Source organism: Ylistrum balloti, unplaced genomic scaffold (genome assembly GCF_031769215.1).
Source record: "Ylistrum balloti isolate Yb309-2 unplaced genomic scaffold, AGI_CSIRO_Ybal_v1 Utg370320, whole genome shotgun sequence".
Lineage (NCBI taxonomy): Eukaryota > Metazoa > Mollusca > Bivalvia > Pectinida > Pectinidae > Ylistrum > Ylistrum balloti.
This window is the reverse complement of record NW_026782235.1, coordinates 273026-291604: the sequence shown is the minus strand read 5'-3', so window position 1 is coordinate 291604 and position 18579 is coordinate 273026. Positions and strand designations below refer to the sequence as shown.

Here is an 18579-nt window from a genome sequence, read left to right as displayed (position 1 = left end):
GAATAATTTTGTATAATGTGTCAGAAACATTCCTCCTAGGCTAATAATATCTTCCAGTCGTTGTATCACAGTAAAAGACATTCTAGTCCAAGTCTTGCTTGGAAATGTGAACAGGCATCCCAAGGTATAAAAGGCCTGCAATATGTCAAACCAGTTATATGATTTCAATGATGGCGAAACATGACTAATTTATATATATATATAGATAGATATCTTTCATAATAACATCAATTTACTTGGTTTTATTTTCTCTTCTTAGTGACTGAAGAATCTGGAAATAAACGTTGAACATGTATCTATGACAAACAGATACATATTTTCGTTACAATTTTTCACGCCTAGAGCTGTTCATTTTGGAGCTAGAGCACACAACATATCAACAAATAATGAATTTAAACGGCAAAGTCTTCTTCTTCTAGAGTACAGAAATAAATTCAGTGTGTTATAAGAAAAAAATCAGAAAAATGCTAATTGTTTAAATTCAAACACAATTGACGTCAGTTCATCACATTGTGTGTGTTTTACTAGTGAAACAATTCCATAAACAAGATTACGAAAACAGAAACAAACACTTGCATGTCGTAGAGCCTCAAAGGCTTTAAGGACATAGCAAAACTGGTCATGTCTAGAGTTTAGAACACATGCATGCGTTTTAGAATATATGTGATGGACTTTAAGGAGTTTATCGTGTTTTCAGTTTTATGATTTCATTCTGTTCATTGAATATGATTCTGGATAGCTTAAAAGTACTGAACATTTCCATGAAACTTCAAGGCGAGTGCACTCGTAGGGTCGTGTAACATGTTATCATTTTATGCGCTGAAATGATAATCTGTTTGATTTATTTAACAAGTTTTATGTCCACTGTTACGACCTTTCGGCCTTTCAGCGGACAAGAACTGGTTTGACAGGTTGTAAGCCTTTTATACTTTGGAATGCTTGTACTTGTTTCCAAGCAAGGCTTGAACTAAATAAAATGTCTGCCATTTCTTCAGAGACACTGACTGGAAGATATCATTATCATAGGTGGTGTTGTCAATTTTAAGGTAGATCACCACTCCCAAGTGAAGTGTAAAACATAATCCCCTGAAAACAAAAACACCAGTTTATCTAATTTTGTCAGGCCTGATAAAATTACAAAGGATATTGAAGTAAACAAATACTTCAATTTTGTAATCAGAATTCAGACTTCAAAAAAATTTGTAAAAAATTTAAGTTTCAATCCTCAAAATGATAAAAAAAAAAAAAGCTAATTCATCACAGAATGACAACTTCGACAAAGATGTTCCAGTTCAGAAGTTAAGACAGCTGTAATTCCCATACATTATGTAATTATGACCCCAGAATGGTCCTCCTTTGATGTTCAATGAAGCGGAAAATGTAGGTCAACCAGCTTTTGTGCGCTGCCACACAATTCAATTTACTCTAAGATAATAAAGTACAGGAAAATTGGTCAGCTGCATGAAATCAAGTACCTTATGTCCTGTAAACGATTACCATCCTGGTGGAATAAACAGCGATGACATGAATGAAAATACTGTACCTTAGCTATGTCAAGCTGGTTATTTAATATTGCTTTTACAATCAACGATCAATAAGTCTCAGTGCTCAGTAATAAGCCCATCCAAGTCTATCCGAGTCTCAGAAAAGTCACCAAATCTTAATACTATTGCTCCAATAAGATGCCTCCTACTTTGAGACAAAGTTTATTGCAATTATCGCACTGTACGTACATAACTCTTATCAACATCCAAGGTCATTTAATTACGTGCCAGGTCTGGATGGTGGAGCTGGAGTTCCCCGAAAAAAGCTGTCGACTTGAGGCCAGAATCTGGTAATGATCCCCATAGTCTTCGAACCCATGACTCGGAGGTTGAGGACCAGTGATAAAACCATTGAACATTTTAACCGATCAGCCATCGTGGCCCCTAAAAAGCCCAGGTGTCAACACTTCTTACTCAAGTCAAGAGTGGGTTTTTTAAAATAGCATTGGTCTGTAACCAGCTAGATATATTGGTGGGCTTATTACCAGGATTGAACTTCCTGCTAAAATACAGTATCCATTGGTCCCCAGGGCTTACTGCAAAATAATTTTGGTAATGCTGATTCCAGCTGATGTAATAGGACACTCTGAAATATTTCATTTACCCACCCTGGCGGAACAAGACATTCCTCACCGAGTAAGAATTACAATATGTTGACAAATTATCAGGAATGTCGCACAGATATCAGCAAACCTGATACCTCAGAACATAAGAAACTGTGATTTCCTAGTGCCTTGCCTCATAACTTACATGTGAGACATATTACATGTATGTTTCAGACACAGTAATGTACACATTATACAGACTGATGTCAATTACAGCAGTAAGCTGTGGCAGATTGGTGCATATTACATGGCTTTGTTAGCTTATACCACCGAAAGAAAGAAAAAAAAGAAAGAAAGATAGAAAAAAAGAAAGAAAACTAAGAAAGAAAAAATGAAAGAAAGAAAAAACGAAAGAAAGAAACAAAAAAGAAAGAAAGAAAAAAAATAGAAGGAACCCCCAAGAGTTATACTTGTTGAAATCAAGGGGCATTCAAATGGGATTTTTCAGATCGTGTTAGAAACATTAAAGGCCTATAGGGCCTGACTCAGTCACCTGTTCTGCACTTTAAGAAGATGACTTTGTCATGTAAGTCAATTTTTAAAGACCTGAATGCCCAATTCCAAAGGATGCTACTACACAAATACCATGACCCAGGACCTACCTGTTACTCAAAAGAATTTCTAGTCACATTTAGTTCAATGTGACCATGAAACTGGGTCAAGGTCATTCATTTGAACAATCGTGGTAGCCCTTCATCCTAGCATGCTATACAGGATTATTGGTTATTATGTAGAAGTCTTTTAAAGGGAAAAGTTGAAACCAGCTGATGGACTGCTGATGTTATTCAGTGATAATAAACTAAAAACAGAACAAAATGTAACGAAAAGAAACTTTTAAACTAAACTTTCATTTTGTTTTATATATTTTCAAAATTTAATGCAATACTTAATGGCAAATATTTCTATTTACTACATATTCTTATTTGATTGAATTCAATTTTTCTATTTAATTTTTTTTTTATTTTCATCTCTTAAATCTCTCTTAGTAAATTTAATATGATTTTGTAGGTTATAAAGTAACTTTTAATTAATTTGAATATGATCCTAACCTTCCCTAATACTTTTTTAAAACTCAAAATTGATTCAGAGTGTAATGATGGAACCTGATCTGTATATAGTTTTAATGGTTTAGCTATATATCCCCTATAAGACCTATTTTACGACTGGCTGGTTTTCATCAAATTTGAAAAAAGAAGTGTTCTCCAACTTTGAAAGTCACATCATCCATAAACAGACATATGCAGGTGTTTTATCAAATTACCTATTATAAAATACCTAACTTTTCAATTTTATAAGGACATTCAACGAATCTGTAACACTGTGGTGGAACTCTGAATTTTGAGGCGAGTGGCTTCCACATAAAAGACAGCTTTTATATCTTGTACTGGAAGAAATAGTTTTTGTCTTTTCTCAAAAGAATTCTACAAGGCTCATTATCCAAGGTGTCAACACAAAGATTTGCTCTTTATCAGCACCCATAAAAACAATTCTGTGTTTAGTGGGCAATAACTAAAGATTTAAGAACACCTAAACTGCAGACATGAGTAAAAGGCAAATAAGAGTTTACAGAAGACGGAAAACTAAGCTGTACACAGCACTGCCAATGGGAAATTCTGTTCATTCTTGTTTAATCTTCACTGCCTAGTACACTATGTCCTTAATCTTAAGTTTTATCCATTCGTCTGCTACTATTTTGTCTGTTTTCACCACATTTACAAAACAAATTCTGAAAGATTCTGACAAAAGGCTTACTGAAATAAAAAACGAAGAATTTTGTCTCCCCTCACTATGACCCCAAAATCCGCTGGAATGGATATTTTTATAATTGTCTTCATAAATTCAGAACGTGGAACTTATGATTTTTTTAAAAAAATTTATGTTCCGCAATAAAGTGTACTCACCGGTAATTTTCTACAATGGTAAAATTCTGTTGGAAAATTATTTCTATAATTGCTTTCCTTTACGTGACATCAACTTTTCAATTTAATCCCGATCAATTCTAATATTGTTTTCTTTTTTTCATTTACTATTACATAATCACTGACACAATGTAGTGATATTGGGTGTTTTACAGGATCTAGTTCTTATGTTGGCAATTTACTAAAACCGGATAATTCATTGCCTCGCTACAGTGATCACTAAGTGGTCAAATTTTAGTTTTCCATACAGAATCTTATCATCTTCTATGAAAAATATACAATAAATGTACAAACAAGTACATAACGAAGGATGGAAGAAATCAGAGTATTAAACTCAAGCAATAGCTCTGTCCACTTCCGAAAATGAACAATGGGCCATAACTCTGAAAAAGGCAGAAATGTGATATAAGTTGTTGATCAAATATTATCATACATGAATTATTTATGTAACATTTTTTTTATGCAAACAAAGCTAAATTCATTCCACCAAAATAGATGAAACCAGTTCAAGTACAGTTATGCAATGCTCTGTTAACCCCTTAAACCTCTAAAATTTTTTGCAACTGTAATAAAAAAAATAAAAAAAATTAAAAAAAAAGAGTTCAAAGATTTTCCAAAGCAAAATGTAAAAAAAATCTCGCAGACAGGTCACCACAATGAATCAGTGTGGATGTATTGGATTTCTCCTGTCCAAACAATTCCTTCCGGCTCCCAAGAGCATTGATGAAAAGTTAAATAGCTTTACAGATAGAAAATATGGCCTGCAGGAGGAAGAAACACCATATGAAGAAAAAACCTTGTCAATATGGCTTTACAGCCAGATTGAATACCGTGGAAATACCGAATGGTAACTGTTACAATACTATGTGACCCTCGGGAAATAAACGGAAAGGTCACCTGACTGATGTTTGTAGGTTAAGAGAAATTTTCCAGCTGCGAAGACTATTCATTTCTATTTTTTATGTAAATGTTCTGTCTACACTTTAGATTTTTTCTTTGGTTCAAAAATAATGTTGGATGATAATTGAGTGAAGTGAATTTGAATACAGAACATGGAATCTCACTAATATCATGGTCTATCTAATGTGATGAAGTTAAATATGGGTTTCTTTTTTTTTTAAAACCTTTCTATGTATTTTTATTTAGTTTTTGTATTTCACATGCAGATGGTCTAAGTTGTACTTGTAAATTTTCAGATTCTTACGGTCTGTTGTTGGTCAAGCTTATTTACTGTTTCCTCTTTAGAAACTAAGTATATATGCTAATAAGTTGAGCATGGTGACCAATCAGAAACATCCTGTGTTCTGTTTTGTATTGCAGTGTCTGTATTATGATAGGATGGGCTACTTGTTCAATAGTTACAATGTTCTTGATGTTCAGAAGATTGATATCATTTTGAATGTTGTAGAAGATAATTAAGCTGTCTTGAATAAGTCAAGCTTCTCCATGGCAACTTCTCATAAAATATTTCGAAACAAATGAACTTCTCATGCCATTTTTGGGTCAAGTTTTTTCTAAGGAGTTAATTCAGGGTCAAGGAGGGAGTTCTGATGTCATTTTTGACATTTTGGCAAAATTCAAACGACTATCAAAATAACGATTTTTAGCAGAGACCTAAAAAACCATTCTGATGTACCAGAAAGGCTTCGAGATCTCATTCAAACTATAAGCACGACAGTCTGTAACCATATTACGTAGATAATGAACCATTGGAGATCAACTTTCACTCTTCAGCAGCAAAGCAAAACCTGCATGCTGACAAGATGTCCTCCATGACCTCTATTACAAAAAAAATCTTTTTTTTTTTAATGGTATTATATATAATTCTTAAACACTGAAAGGCCCAAAGACCATGAGAATGGCTGTAAAAACTTAATAGATAATTTGATTTAAAACAATAATGGTTTCCATAGAAAGGAAATGATTTCTCTTAATGTCACATTTCCTTTTATATCACATTTACAAATGACATTTAATATCATATCAAATAAGCTACAATAAAATAGATTCTGATGCCTTTAGAAAATACAGTGGTACAATGGATTGTTTTTGTCAGATCAATCGAAGTGAATGGATCTCCATAAAATGTCACAACTGTAACAAAAATTGATCATATGACAAGATTGTATTAGGAACAGTATCATGTTTAAATGAAGCACAAATATCATTAGAAGAATTTCTATCCTGAAAAAGTCTACAACAGGCAGAAGGATATTGTCACATAATATCAACGGCCTTGGTTACAGCTGGGATTGAAATTCAACTCAAGCAACATCGCAATCCAAGGACAAGTCAATCCCTAATGCTTCCCAGAATCAACAATCAAACAGAAACGTCTGTGGCTTGTGAAGCGGAAACGGCTGATTGTGACTCTGTAAGACAGGATGGACAACTTATTTGACAAGCTCTGGATATATGAAGGACACAAAAGCTTGAAATAATTTCTGATCTTTTCCTGAAATTTTGTAATTTCCTATTTTTCATTCTTGTATATTTGGGGGAAAAAACCCGATTTCTGATTATTTGTTTAAAATGAAGCATGATATAAAGTTTTTGAATATGACCACATCGTCAGCATAATGGGAAGTAGATATATGTTAAAAATTCTTGTCAATGCTCCTTTGCATTTATGAAAATTTTCAAATGTTTTCATTATCAAACAGTATTTCATAACTTGCTATTCTATACAGAATCAAAGTGAAAATTTTGACACTTAATATGTAAAGCTGACAAATATTAAGACCAGATTGCTGGTCTGTTACAGAACTTCTGAGTGGATGCTTGGCCATGTGAAAAGTATTCCGGTCACTCATCAATCCAAACCAGATTCAACTTGTTGTATCAATGGCGTGTACAAGGGGAGACTGACAATATAGCTTTATTATCTGGTATTAAAAACTTGTTTATGATAACTTTACAGCCATCATTACTGAAAGCACTGTTAGCTTACAAACAAATAAAATAAACTTTTAAAATTCTATCTCGGTAGAATTTGCTACATCAGAAAACGAGGTCCATGGCCTGAACGGTCACCTGATTATATATGACATAACAGCAGTAGTAGTTGTGGGAACAGCTATTAAATGACTAAAACAGTTTGGCATATCTTAGCAGTAAAGTAAAAGAAAAAAATTCATTTCAGTTTCTTAACATCCCAACAAAATTTTAGCTAAGTGCAACTCAAGAAGAAGTTTTAAATTTTCTTTTTTCAAGAAGGTGGTGATGGCAGCCATATTGGATTTCCAACTGACCCTGAAAATAACAACAATCTGTCAGGACCATCTCAGGATCATTTCAGGCAAGTTACAGCTAAATTCCACAGGTGGAACTTCAAAAGTATAGGCGATAGAGCCTTGATAAATATTTCCTTTGATGTAGGTCAAAGGTCAAAATGTAGGTCAGATTGACATACTTTCAATACACGACACTTTGCCTCACCAAGATGAATCTAAAACCTATATATGAAGTTACAGTGACAAGGAGTGTAGGAGATAGAGACTGGACAAGATAGCAAAAGGATGGGCACAACTCAGAACTACTCCCTATAGACTATTCAACCACAGACAGCAAGTGAGAATTTTAAAAACTTTATCTCTGTTAGAAAAAGTAACCTATAACTCTCTTTGTTGAGATGGTTATTCAACATTTAAGGTTAAATATGGAAATTGTTACATAAGGTGATAGGAAAAATAATGGAACTAGAAAAAGACAAGAGCTGTCGGAGATGGGTTATGCTCCCCTAATGGAACAAAATTTAAATATGAAAAATAACAAAGGGCAATAACTCTTAAAATATACAAAAGTGAGATATGGTTCTTGAGCAATGCACTTTTCCTTATGGAGATCTATCTATCTATGAAGTTTTATGTTGATACCTCTTAAAGCTTTTATGTTATACTCCCGACAAAACTGTGTCGGCCAGACAAATCAGCGTCTATATGCTCTCCCTTCGGGGAGCATAAAAATATCAATCCCTCATGTGTTGTTAAGTATACAGTCAATTTATAATGGTTGAAAGGGTGAAAGAGCAGATCAAACAAACTTTAAAATGACATCAGTTTTAACCTGAAAAGATATTGCCTGAATTTGAAATTGAGAAATGAAATAAACCAGTGCTTCATTTGAACATTTTGCATTTAATATTTACTGATGAATCAAAACGTAAGATATTTTGTCATTACAAAAATATATCACTAACAGATATATAACTTGAATATTGACAGAAGTTCTAGACCACAGAATAAAGTCTGAACCACCATTGGCCAATCAGTGTGTAGCAGAGAGTATGTAAAATAGAAGTCTTTCATTCATGCTCCACTGATTCGGCAACACATTGCACTTATAGAAACAGGGTATCAGCAGAACCCAGAAAATGACCTGATGAGAGAAACCCCTCCCATAATTAAATCAAGGTCACGGTTGAGATAATCCAGACGATTCTGTCAGATGTTTACTGAACCATGAATCCTGTGATGTTCATTGAACCATGAATCTGTTTTTCGATTTGACAGTAATGATCACTCCATAAGTTTTCAGGGTGAAAGGTCAAATTCAATCAAAGGAAGATAATCCAATCACAACTGATCGATGCAGTAATGTGATACTGTCACATGACCAAATGTAGTAATTATTTATTGACCTGTGGTCATTTGTAGAGTGACCAATCAAGACTGGAGGACCTGAGAATTGAGCAATTCCAAAGCATCAATTTGATGGCAATTTGATTATGACATCACAAAGAAATGCCATTTTTTTTTTCAGACACAGCTTCTGGATGTCTCATGATGAGAATATGATTCATCAATATCCTGCAGCCTGATAAATGATGACCAATGATTTTTACCACTGGTCAGCTGAAACTTTAATTTGTGGCTTCAAATTGGAACAGATAATATGTTTCTTACTTTTTTGTAAATGTAATTTAGCCATAAACTGGTTTTTATACAGAATATTCAACAAACATTTCTTCAAAACCAAACCCAAAAGCAAAAGCAGAGTTTTCAATTCTTGTCTATGTCTCAAATGTGTTAGTCATTTATACTTTGACTGAAATTATATCACAATCTATACTGGTGATCTATATGTCATTTGGAAGGAGATTAATTGTCATAGCACACTCTGTCAGAGTAGGGTGGTGCAAATTCTTAAATGTTCATTTCACAAAAAGATATCATACATCCTTAAGTCTTCATGTAACGTTACGGGTATGGTATCACACATCCTTAAGTCTTCTTGTCATAGTAAGGTATCATACATCCATAAGTCTTGATGTCAAGGTAAGATATCATTCATCTTTAAGTCTTCATGTAACGTTAAGGACAAGGTATTAAACATCCTTAAGTCTTCATGTAACGTTAAGGACAAGGTATCATACATCCTTAAGTCTTCATGTAACATTAAGGACAAGGTATCATACATCCTTAAGTCTTCATGTAATGTTAAGGACAAGGTATCATACATCCTTAAGTCTTGATGTAACATTAAGGACAAGGTATCATACATCATTAAGTCTTCATGTTATGATAAGGTATCATACATCCTTAAGTCTTCATGTTATGATAAGGTATCAATTATCCTTAAGTCTTCATGTTATGATTAGGTATCATACATCCTTAAGTCTTCATGTTATGATAAGGTATCATACATCCTTAAGTCTTCTTGTTATGATAAGGTATCATACATCCTTAAGTCTTCATGTTATGATAAGGTATCATACATCCTTAAGTCTTCTTGTTATGATAAGGTATCATACATCCTTAAGTCTTCTTGTCATAGTTATGATGATAAGGTATCAATTATCCTTAAGTCTTCATGTTATGATAAGGTATCATACATCCTTAAGTCTTCATGTTATGGTAAGGTATCATACATCATTAAGTCTTATGGCCACAAAAACATCTCCAAGTTAATATGAAATTCAATTTTAGAAAAAGCATGATTGACCAATCAGAATACAAGGAGTTGACCTGTTAAAGCACTCTAATGAATACTTTTCCTATCTATTGATTTGATATGATGAATGTTATAACAGTGGATATTCTCCCTTTCAAAAGAGGACTATTTACTGAAAAATGTTGCCAGTTTAAATTAGATACATGTTTCAGATAATATATTCATTGAAATTCTAGTTAATCCCTCCATTTAAAATGGTCAATTTCAATACGGAACATGATACTATTGGAACGATACAATTATAATCTGGGAATTTTATTGATGGCTGTTGTTTGATGGAGTGATATAACACATTTGATAGAAAGCTTGCTCAAGTATTGACATACCCACAGAGCTGAAGTAATTCACACAAATTAATATATCCCCTCAATTATAGTTCTGACATCATCGAAATTGCTGATACTTGTTGAAAACTGCATACAGAGTGGCTAATCCATCAACGTTTCAACTTGATCTTATACATATGGTGCTGTAAGTAAGTCCCTTGGGTCCGGTCTCATAATTACAGCCGCAAAACAGACTGACGACAGATATATTACTTGTGTATTGCCAATGTCGCCAATCCCCACTAAACTCAACGAATTAAGGAGAGTTGAGTCACAGTCTGATGAGGCCTGAAACATTTATTGTTAAGTTAGATATGGTCTGAAACTTTTACATGAGGAATGACAAGTTGCTACACCATTAATGTATAGGGACTGGTAAGCTATAGGTTTTAAACCATTAGAGGAAGAACTGGTGATCTCTTAAACCATTAGATGAGGGACTGGTAATCTCTTAAACCATTAGAGTAGGGACTGGTAATCTCTTAAACCATTCGAGGAAGAACTGGTGATCTCTTAAACCATTAGAGGAAGAACTGGTGATCTCTTAAACCATTAGATGAGGGACTGGTAATCTCTTAAACCATTAGAGGAGGGACTGGTAATCTCTTAAACCATTAGAGAAGGGACTGGTAATCTCTTAAACCATTAGAGTAGAGACTGGTAATCTCTTAAACCATTAGAGAAGGGACTGGTAATCTCTTAAACCATTAGAGTAGGGACTGGTAATCTCTTAAACCATTAGAGTAGGGACTGGTAATCTCTTAAACCATTAGAGTAGGGACTGGTAATCTCTTAAACCATTCGAGGAGGGACTGGTAATCTCTTAAACCATTCGAGGAGGGACTGGTAATCTCCTAATCAATTAGGGACTGGTAATCTCTTAAACCATTAGGGACTGGTAATCTCTTAAACCATTAGAGGAGGGACTGGTAATCTCCTAATCAATTAGGGACTGGTAATCTCTTAAACCATTAGAGTTGGGACTGGTAATCTCTTAAACCATTAGAGTAGGGACTGGTAATCTCTTAAACCATTAGAGAAGGGACTGGTAATCTCTTAAACCATTAGAGGAGGGACTGGTAATCTCCTAATCAATTAGGGACTGGTAATCTCTTAAACCATTAGAGTTGGGACTGGTAATCTCTTAAACCATTAGAGTAGGGACTGGTAATCTCTTAAACCATTCGAGGAGGGACTGGTAATCTCTTAAACCATTAGAGTAGGGACTGGTAATCTCTTAAACCATTAGAGGAGGGACTGGTAATCTCTTAAACCATTAGAGTAGAGACTGGTAATCTCTTAAACCATTAGAGTAGGGACTGGTAATCTCTTAAACCATTAGAGGAGGGACTGGTAATCTCTTAAACCATTAGAGAAGGGACTGGTAATCTCTTAAACCATTAGAGTAGGGACTGGTAATCTCTTAAACCATTAGAGTAGGGACTGGTAATATCTATACCACTAGAATTTGGGACAGGAAACGTCTTACAGTATAACATTATATCTATATCTGAACTGTTATTACAGGTAGAGTCTGATAAATGATTAAAACATGTAAGTCCATACTAGGACTGAGCATCAATTAACAGTCATTCTAAAAGGTGTTGATGTAACGCATGGCTAAGACAAAGGCTTAAAATGATAGTAAAATGCCGTGCACACCACTACGGTTTTATGTCATCAATACGTTGTTATGGAGGCAGTGGACAAGGATAAAAACATTACCTACAAGACTACACTAATGATAGATGATGCTGATGGGAAAATGGAAGCTTGGATCATACCAATATCTGCCATCATTAGTTCTGAAATAAAGTTATGAATATGAATGATATTGTCTGATTACCAAATCCCTGCCGGAGGCTAGGAATGATCTAGTTACAGAGAAAAAACGGGCCATATATGGAGGTCGTTAGTCCCACATATTAGGCAAAGGCAAGGGAAACACTACTTTCATGAATTATAAGAACAGCGCTTGAACAAATCGAGAGCAAGTTATGTAAAAGAGCAAGAAGAATGAGTTTTCTAAACAATTTCTCCAAAAAAGAAAAAAAAAAAAGGATTTTAAAAAAAAACAAAAAAGGATGACTGAATTATAATATTTATTCTGCAATAAACCCAGGAGAGCAACACTTAAGAGGTTGGGATTATGGGACAAAAAATATTGGTTTATAATATCATTGAACATAAAAGTGGGTTTTATACCATAACCATGCACAGACTTATTGCCAATGAATGTTACACACAACACTTTTAAAATGTCAACATAATGTTTGATCGCATTCCTGTTATAACCTAATTTATTTTCGATTGGTTTACAATTTTTCCCTATTACAGAAAACAGGATATTTCTTTATTAGGCTGACCAACATGTCTTTTTATCTGTTGAAAAAAGTTTGTCAAAAACAGCATGACCTAAAACTGTTTGGAGGGTAAGATCTATGTGTGACAGAGTTAGCTTAGGAATAGCCAAACAGAAACACCATTTCATGCATATGAAAAACAAGCAGGCCAATACCTATATTTTGTACCCTAATGAAGCCACGGTGAAATCAATGACTCAGCATGATTGTTGTGATGTTTCTTATAAGGCACAGAAATCAAACAACATTTATTCTGGAATAAGCCCATTTATGTAAGTTGCATTTTTAGCAGAAATTTGTGTTTGTTTGTTTGGTATATTGCCCCACGAACAACCACGACCATTTTGAAGCAGATGTTCCTGGCAGCTTGCTGGTGTCTACATCATCGAACAACATATAGGAGGCCCATTGTACAGCATCCAGATCAGAGTGAAGTGTTTTGCTCAAGGACTCAACCACTCCAGGACAGACTGATCCATTACTCAGTGACCTGAGAAACACAAACTGCTACAGGTAAGGAGTGTTGAACCTCATACCTAACATCTTAACCAGATCTATCGGTAGACAGAATTATTTGTTACAGCAGCAGAATCTGAGTCACCAAGTCAATGACAGTTTTGAATTTCATTTTATTTATCTATATATAACAATTTACAAAAATTCTCATAGCACGTAATTATATCTGGGCATATCATAGTCTAATTCTATAGCTATACTGCCTTTAGATAAAATCAATCTATACTTGTATTGGCTAGGCCTTGTCAGAGGTTTTACAGCAGTTATTTAATTTTGTTTAGAACAATTCCAACTTTAATTGTGATTGATCTTATCTTAATTCGGGAATGTTATAGTAATGTCCTTGAGATTACAGAATCTGAATTGACCAGATTTTTATTTTAATTATAGTTACTCGATTTACTTCACACTAAACCTCCTTCGTATTAAGCATTGTAGACTTTTTTCTGCCCGAATTTATTTAATAATAGAAAAAGAGAAACTGTCCTTCAAAAGTTGATAGGATTTTGAACTTTGATAGTTGAGCGACAGCCCAGGTAGTAATTTATGACTTTTATTGATTGTGTGTTTGCTGGGTTGATATTCCAACAAATGGCCATGATCTGAAGCTTGCCTCTGTTTAGCAGCCGGTGGCTATTTCTGTGAATACCATACAAGAGGTTATCACATGATATTCAGAACAATGTGGGTGGTCGGGTGGCGCTGTCGTAATGCTCTAGCCTTTCACCTTGCCGACCGGGGTTCGATTCCCGGAACGGATGTGAAAAGGTAAGGGGTCACCTGCAAGACCACGTGGGTTTTCCCCGGGTAGTCTGGTTTCCTCCCACAATAAGACCCATCATGCGCTTACATTGGGCCAACAAGAGTGATTAGTATAAGTTGACATAACTTGTTTCGCAATTGTTGTAAAATATATAAAGTTTATATTAACAATGTGGGGTTTAGTGCCTTCCTCAAAAACAAGAAAAACACATGTATTATTACAAAATAAAGAAGCATGTACATATAAAAACATAAAACTCATTTCTATGTCTCTGTAAAAGGTCAAGGTCATAAGAGAGATCAATCAAGGTCATATCAAAATGAAGTTGGTCTTAAGTGAGATATTATTTTGCAATACAGAACTAAGATGTAATTTCTATTTAATCAAATCTTCCAATCAAGTTGAATGCAGATAAATCTATGCTCTGATTTTCTTGTAATGATGATGGATCTTAAATGCATAAATCAACAAATGAATACAAAATGTTGACAAAGTTCATTCAACTTCGGTGGATGATAGTGCAGCGTCGATATAGACGCCCAAACAGTTAATAACATTGTGTTGTATTACATTCATTTAATCTCCATCACTGCCTGGACCCCCGTAGTCTCTCCATCTTCATTAGAGTCTATCTGTCCTCCGACATGTTACGTTATTGGACATAACACAACTTCTATCTGCAATTTATATTCTATTTTCGTACCTTAGAAATTCCCATTCTATCACGTCTCGCCCTTTAACTTAATTTAACTCAAAATGTAAGTAAATGTATCTTTAGGCTGACCATTAGAGCGACTTCATAACAGCTTCTTACACAAGTGTATTGAATTTAAAAAAGGGAGAAAAGAAAAAGAAAAAAAATGTAAAAAATATGTAATTATTTGACAGTAAACTTAATATGCAGCAACACAAGGCTTTCAATATTGAATTTGTGTAAACAAGATTGCTTTAAGGCTTTCTGTATCATTAAACAATGTTACATTTTCTCATTTGCATAAAACAACAATTATTGTCGTTATAAGACGGTGATGCTGGTATCTCTGGGAGTATCAATCGCGGACAGCCATCTTACCTTAATGTTTCAGATTGGTTGTGTTGTTTTCCATTATTAGCACAGATTTATAATCTAGAGATTTAATGTTGAAATTAGTCTATATGCAGTAACTGGAATGATGTGAGCATGATAATATGTAGCTGGTATAGGTGGGATGGTTCGGGGTTGGGGGCGTGCGCAATTAGCGTACATCCTTCTAAAATTTGCCAAAGGCCATTGTTTGCAAAATAACAATTTGAAATTCCATCATCACACCTCAGTGTATAGATCTAATGTAATATGGCACTTCAAATCACTCTGTTCAGGACATTCATTATTCATATTCACAAAACATTTGAGTTTGGTCCCGAATCAGACCTTACAAGGTGACTTGTATTAATGCCTTCTAGTACACGTGACCTTTACTGGTATGTTTACCATCACATCATTGTACATTATATTTCAGTTCTATTTTCGAGATTTGTTCTGCCGTCCTATGTATAATGCATTCCTTGATTATTGGTTGACCTTGTAGCTAGAATGATTATAAAATGTAACAGGGTTATATTAAAACAAATGTAAACATAACAAATAAAATTTGGAAAATAAAGGGAGGTGTTGGACACCACACAAAAAAGAGGTTAGCTTTCAGTTAGAAAAATTGTGCCCCCACCAAACCCGCAATCCTAGATCTGCACCTTGTTGGCTAATAGAGAATGCTACATTGATTCAGGTTCTGAGTTTGAATTCTGGCATAATATTTTTCATTTCTTGTTATTCCTTCAAAAAAAAAAGGGGGGAGAGGAGGGTATCTTAGGAACTTTTTCTTGTAGGAAAAAGTCAATAAATTTGGTGGTCTCAGATTTCCAGAATGAAAATATCAAAATGTGAAGTCTTTTACATGCAAAGCTACAGATAAATCTTCTCAGTTAAACATTTTGTCATTGTTACCGACTCTAGCAGTACAAGGACCTTGATATTTTCAAAAGAATGAAGCTTTGAATAGACTAGCACAAAATAACCAATGATATTAATATCAACAATCATGACCTTAAGCTGTAGACAAAACAGACAAGATATTAGTTTCTAAAAATAGTAACATGACTTTAGAATGTAAAGTACATAACCAATCCTTATTATCCACACATATAGATATAAAGAACATTAACAATTTGTCAAACACTGTGAACTGTTTTCTTCATTAAGTTCCAGCTAAAGATTTTTGAAAGATGTCTAAAAATTCATTTGCAAGTCATGACCTTGAAATTAAGCTAAAAAAACCTCATGCAACAAAGAAGCAAACTATAGTTTCGCCAAAATCCACCACAAGCTGTTCTAACAACAATAAATTTTCATCTTCACGGCAAAAGGATATTGTTGATAAACTAAGTTTCATATTTCATCATAGCGACATATTTTATGGAAAATCTTGATGTAATTCAACCTTGAGCACTAATGTGCTTGTGTGGTTGACAATCTAGTTGATACAGCTACGGACGTCTTAAGAGGTTAACACACTGATTAATCAACGGGGAGAAAATAATACTTAATCAACACTCCTATACTGGATTGAACAGCATTACACTTGTCTTCTTCTCATTTCAATCAGAAATTATATCAGGCACTTTTCATGAAGTTATTTACCCTAGACTAATAATATTTACCCATTTATTTACTAATTTGAAGTCAACTCTTCAACTTGTTTAAAGATTTTAAGAATTTAAGGACAATTTAATGAAGCATGGTGACTTAATTTTATCTCTCTAAAAAACAAAACTTTTTATGTATACCATCAGATTTGACATCAGGTATGACCACACCATCACAAAATAAAAACATAACATTTATGCTGAAACATTTGTATAACTCTCAAGCAATACAGGATAGATAAATAAATAAATACTGACTTTTAAGTTTGGTGCATATAAGTCCAACGTTCTAACTCTCACATACACTTCTAGATGTTGTCTCTGCCTAGTTTGATTGAAATGCATTCATCCATTTTAAGAAAAAGTTGACAGAAAATTTCATGCCTGATTGATGCAATACAATTGATAGATAGATGACTAAGAAACCAACCATTTTCTAAAGGTCACTCGATGGTGTTGGCTTTGTTGACCGGGCAGATACACTGATGATAAAATCGGAAAAAAAAAAAAAATGGAAAGTCTAATGATATCTATCTCAATTTTTCTGCTACAGACACTATGGTCCTGTGATCTAAATGGGTTAAAATTGGAGCATCAATGCCTGTGATCTTTGGCAGATTTCGGTGTTGTGATGATTATTAGGTGGCAAACAGTATAAAAACAATACCATATATATCCTTTAATAAGCCCAGGGTGCCATACATATAGCCTCAAAACCACAATCACAGTTCATTACAGAAAAATTTAGATAATTTTGCTTGCAATTCTATGGAACAAAAACAGATCTGAGTGGGCTTATTACCAGACATGGGCTTATTGATGGATAGACATGGAAACATAAAAGTTTGATAAGGTTTTGTGACTTACTGTTGACATCCAGATATACCCAAGTACCGTTCCCTGCCTTATCTTTTACACCGTCAACAACGATATACTGACATTCGTACCAACCCTCGTCTTCGGCACGAATGTGGGAGATCTCCAATGAGATCCCATTCACAAGTTTAATCCGCCCTTGAAACTGTGGGTTCACGATTGCTTGATAACCTATATACTGAAGGTAAACTTCCTGAGAAAGTCCGTCTTTTTTCCACTCAATAACTCTATTGCCTTCTTTATTATTGTCGATTGTCATCTCACAATCCAGCACCAAACTTCCTCCTAAATTAGTTGCCTTTCTTGTCTGCACGCCTGTTATTGTAACAACAGCTGAAAAAAAAATTAAAAACAGATAATTTTGAGAAAAATTTGTTCAATAATTACATTTACCCTTATTTATTTATTATCAAATTTCAACATCTGTGGTGATACTGAGACCTGAAACAATGAAAACAAAATCAATTGAATTGAGGAAATAGAATACTGCAGGAAAGGATAATGGATGGTCATCCTTGAAAAACAAAATGGCTGTACTTAAAACCCTGGTGTCTATGCAGTATTGATAACAAACTCTTCTAATAAAATAAAATGTAAGAAGGAAATTCTGCTTGTGTGTGTAATACATCATCCAGAAATATTGAATTACTTTTTGTGGAATATTTTAAATGAAGTCACACAATTTCTTAGTAAAGAGTAATTTCAGGTGTTTCTACTCATCAACCCTACTGGCTTTTTTTAGGCACTTTCATGACCCTTTAAGAATTTGATACCTTTGCCCATATTCTAATAAATAGCAAAAATATTATTTTAAAAATCATGAATCATTAGGTGATGAAAAGGGCAGTAACTCTGCCAAATAAGTTTACAAGTTAATATACATATTAAACATTCTTTTTTCCCAAAAATTTGTCAATACACTGGAAGTCTTGTGAGTATAAGTATTATTTCAATTCTCTATTGTAACATAATTGGCTTTATGTGAACCTCAAAATCAAAGTTTGTTGAAGTATAGAACAGCATTTCCATTGTA

At 34.1% G+C, this 18579-nt stretch overlaps 1 protein-coding gene across 1 annotated transcript in view; it reads right to left on the bottom strand.

Annotated features, from left to right (window-relative positions):
• Positions 1 to 18329, bottom strand: part of LOC132553333 (protein turtle-like) — a 153961-nt gene extending 135632 nt beyond the window's left edge. The window contains exons 1-2 of the mRNA XM_060217567.1: positions 18320 to 18329; positions 17538 to 17879 (exon numbers count right to left, since the gene is read on the bottom strand). Coding sequence (XP_060073550.1) covers positions 17538 to 17879; positions 18320 to 18329 — 352 coding nt within the window. The remainder of the gene's footprint in view (positions 1 to 17537; positions 17880 to 18319) is intronic.
• Positions 18330 to 18579: the final 250 nt, after the last annotated feature.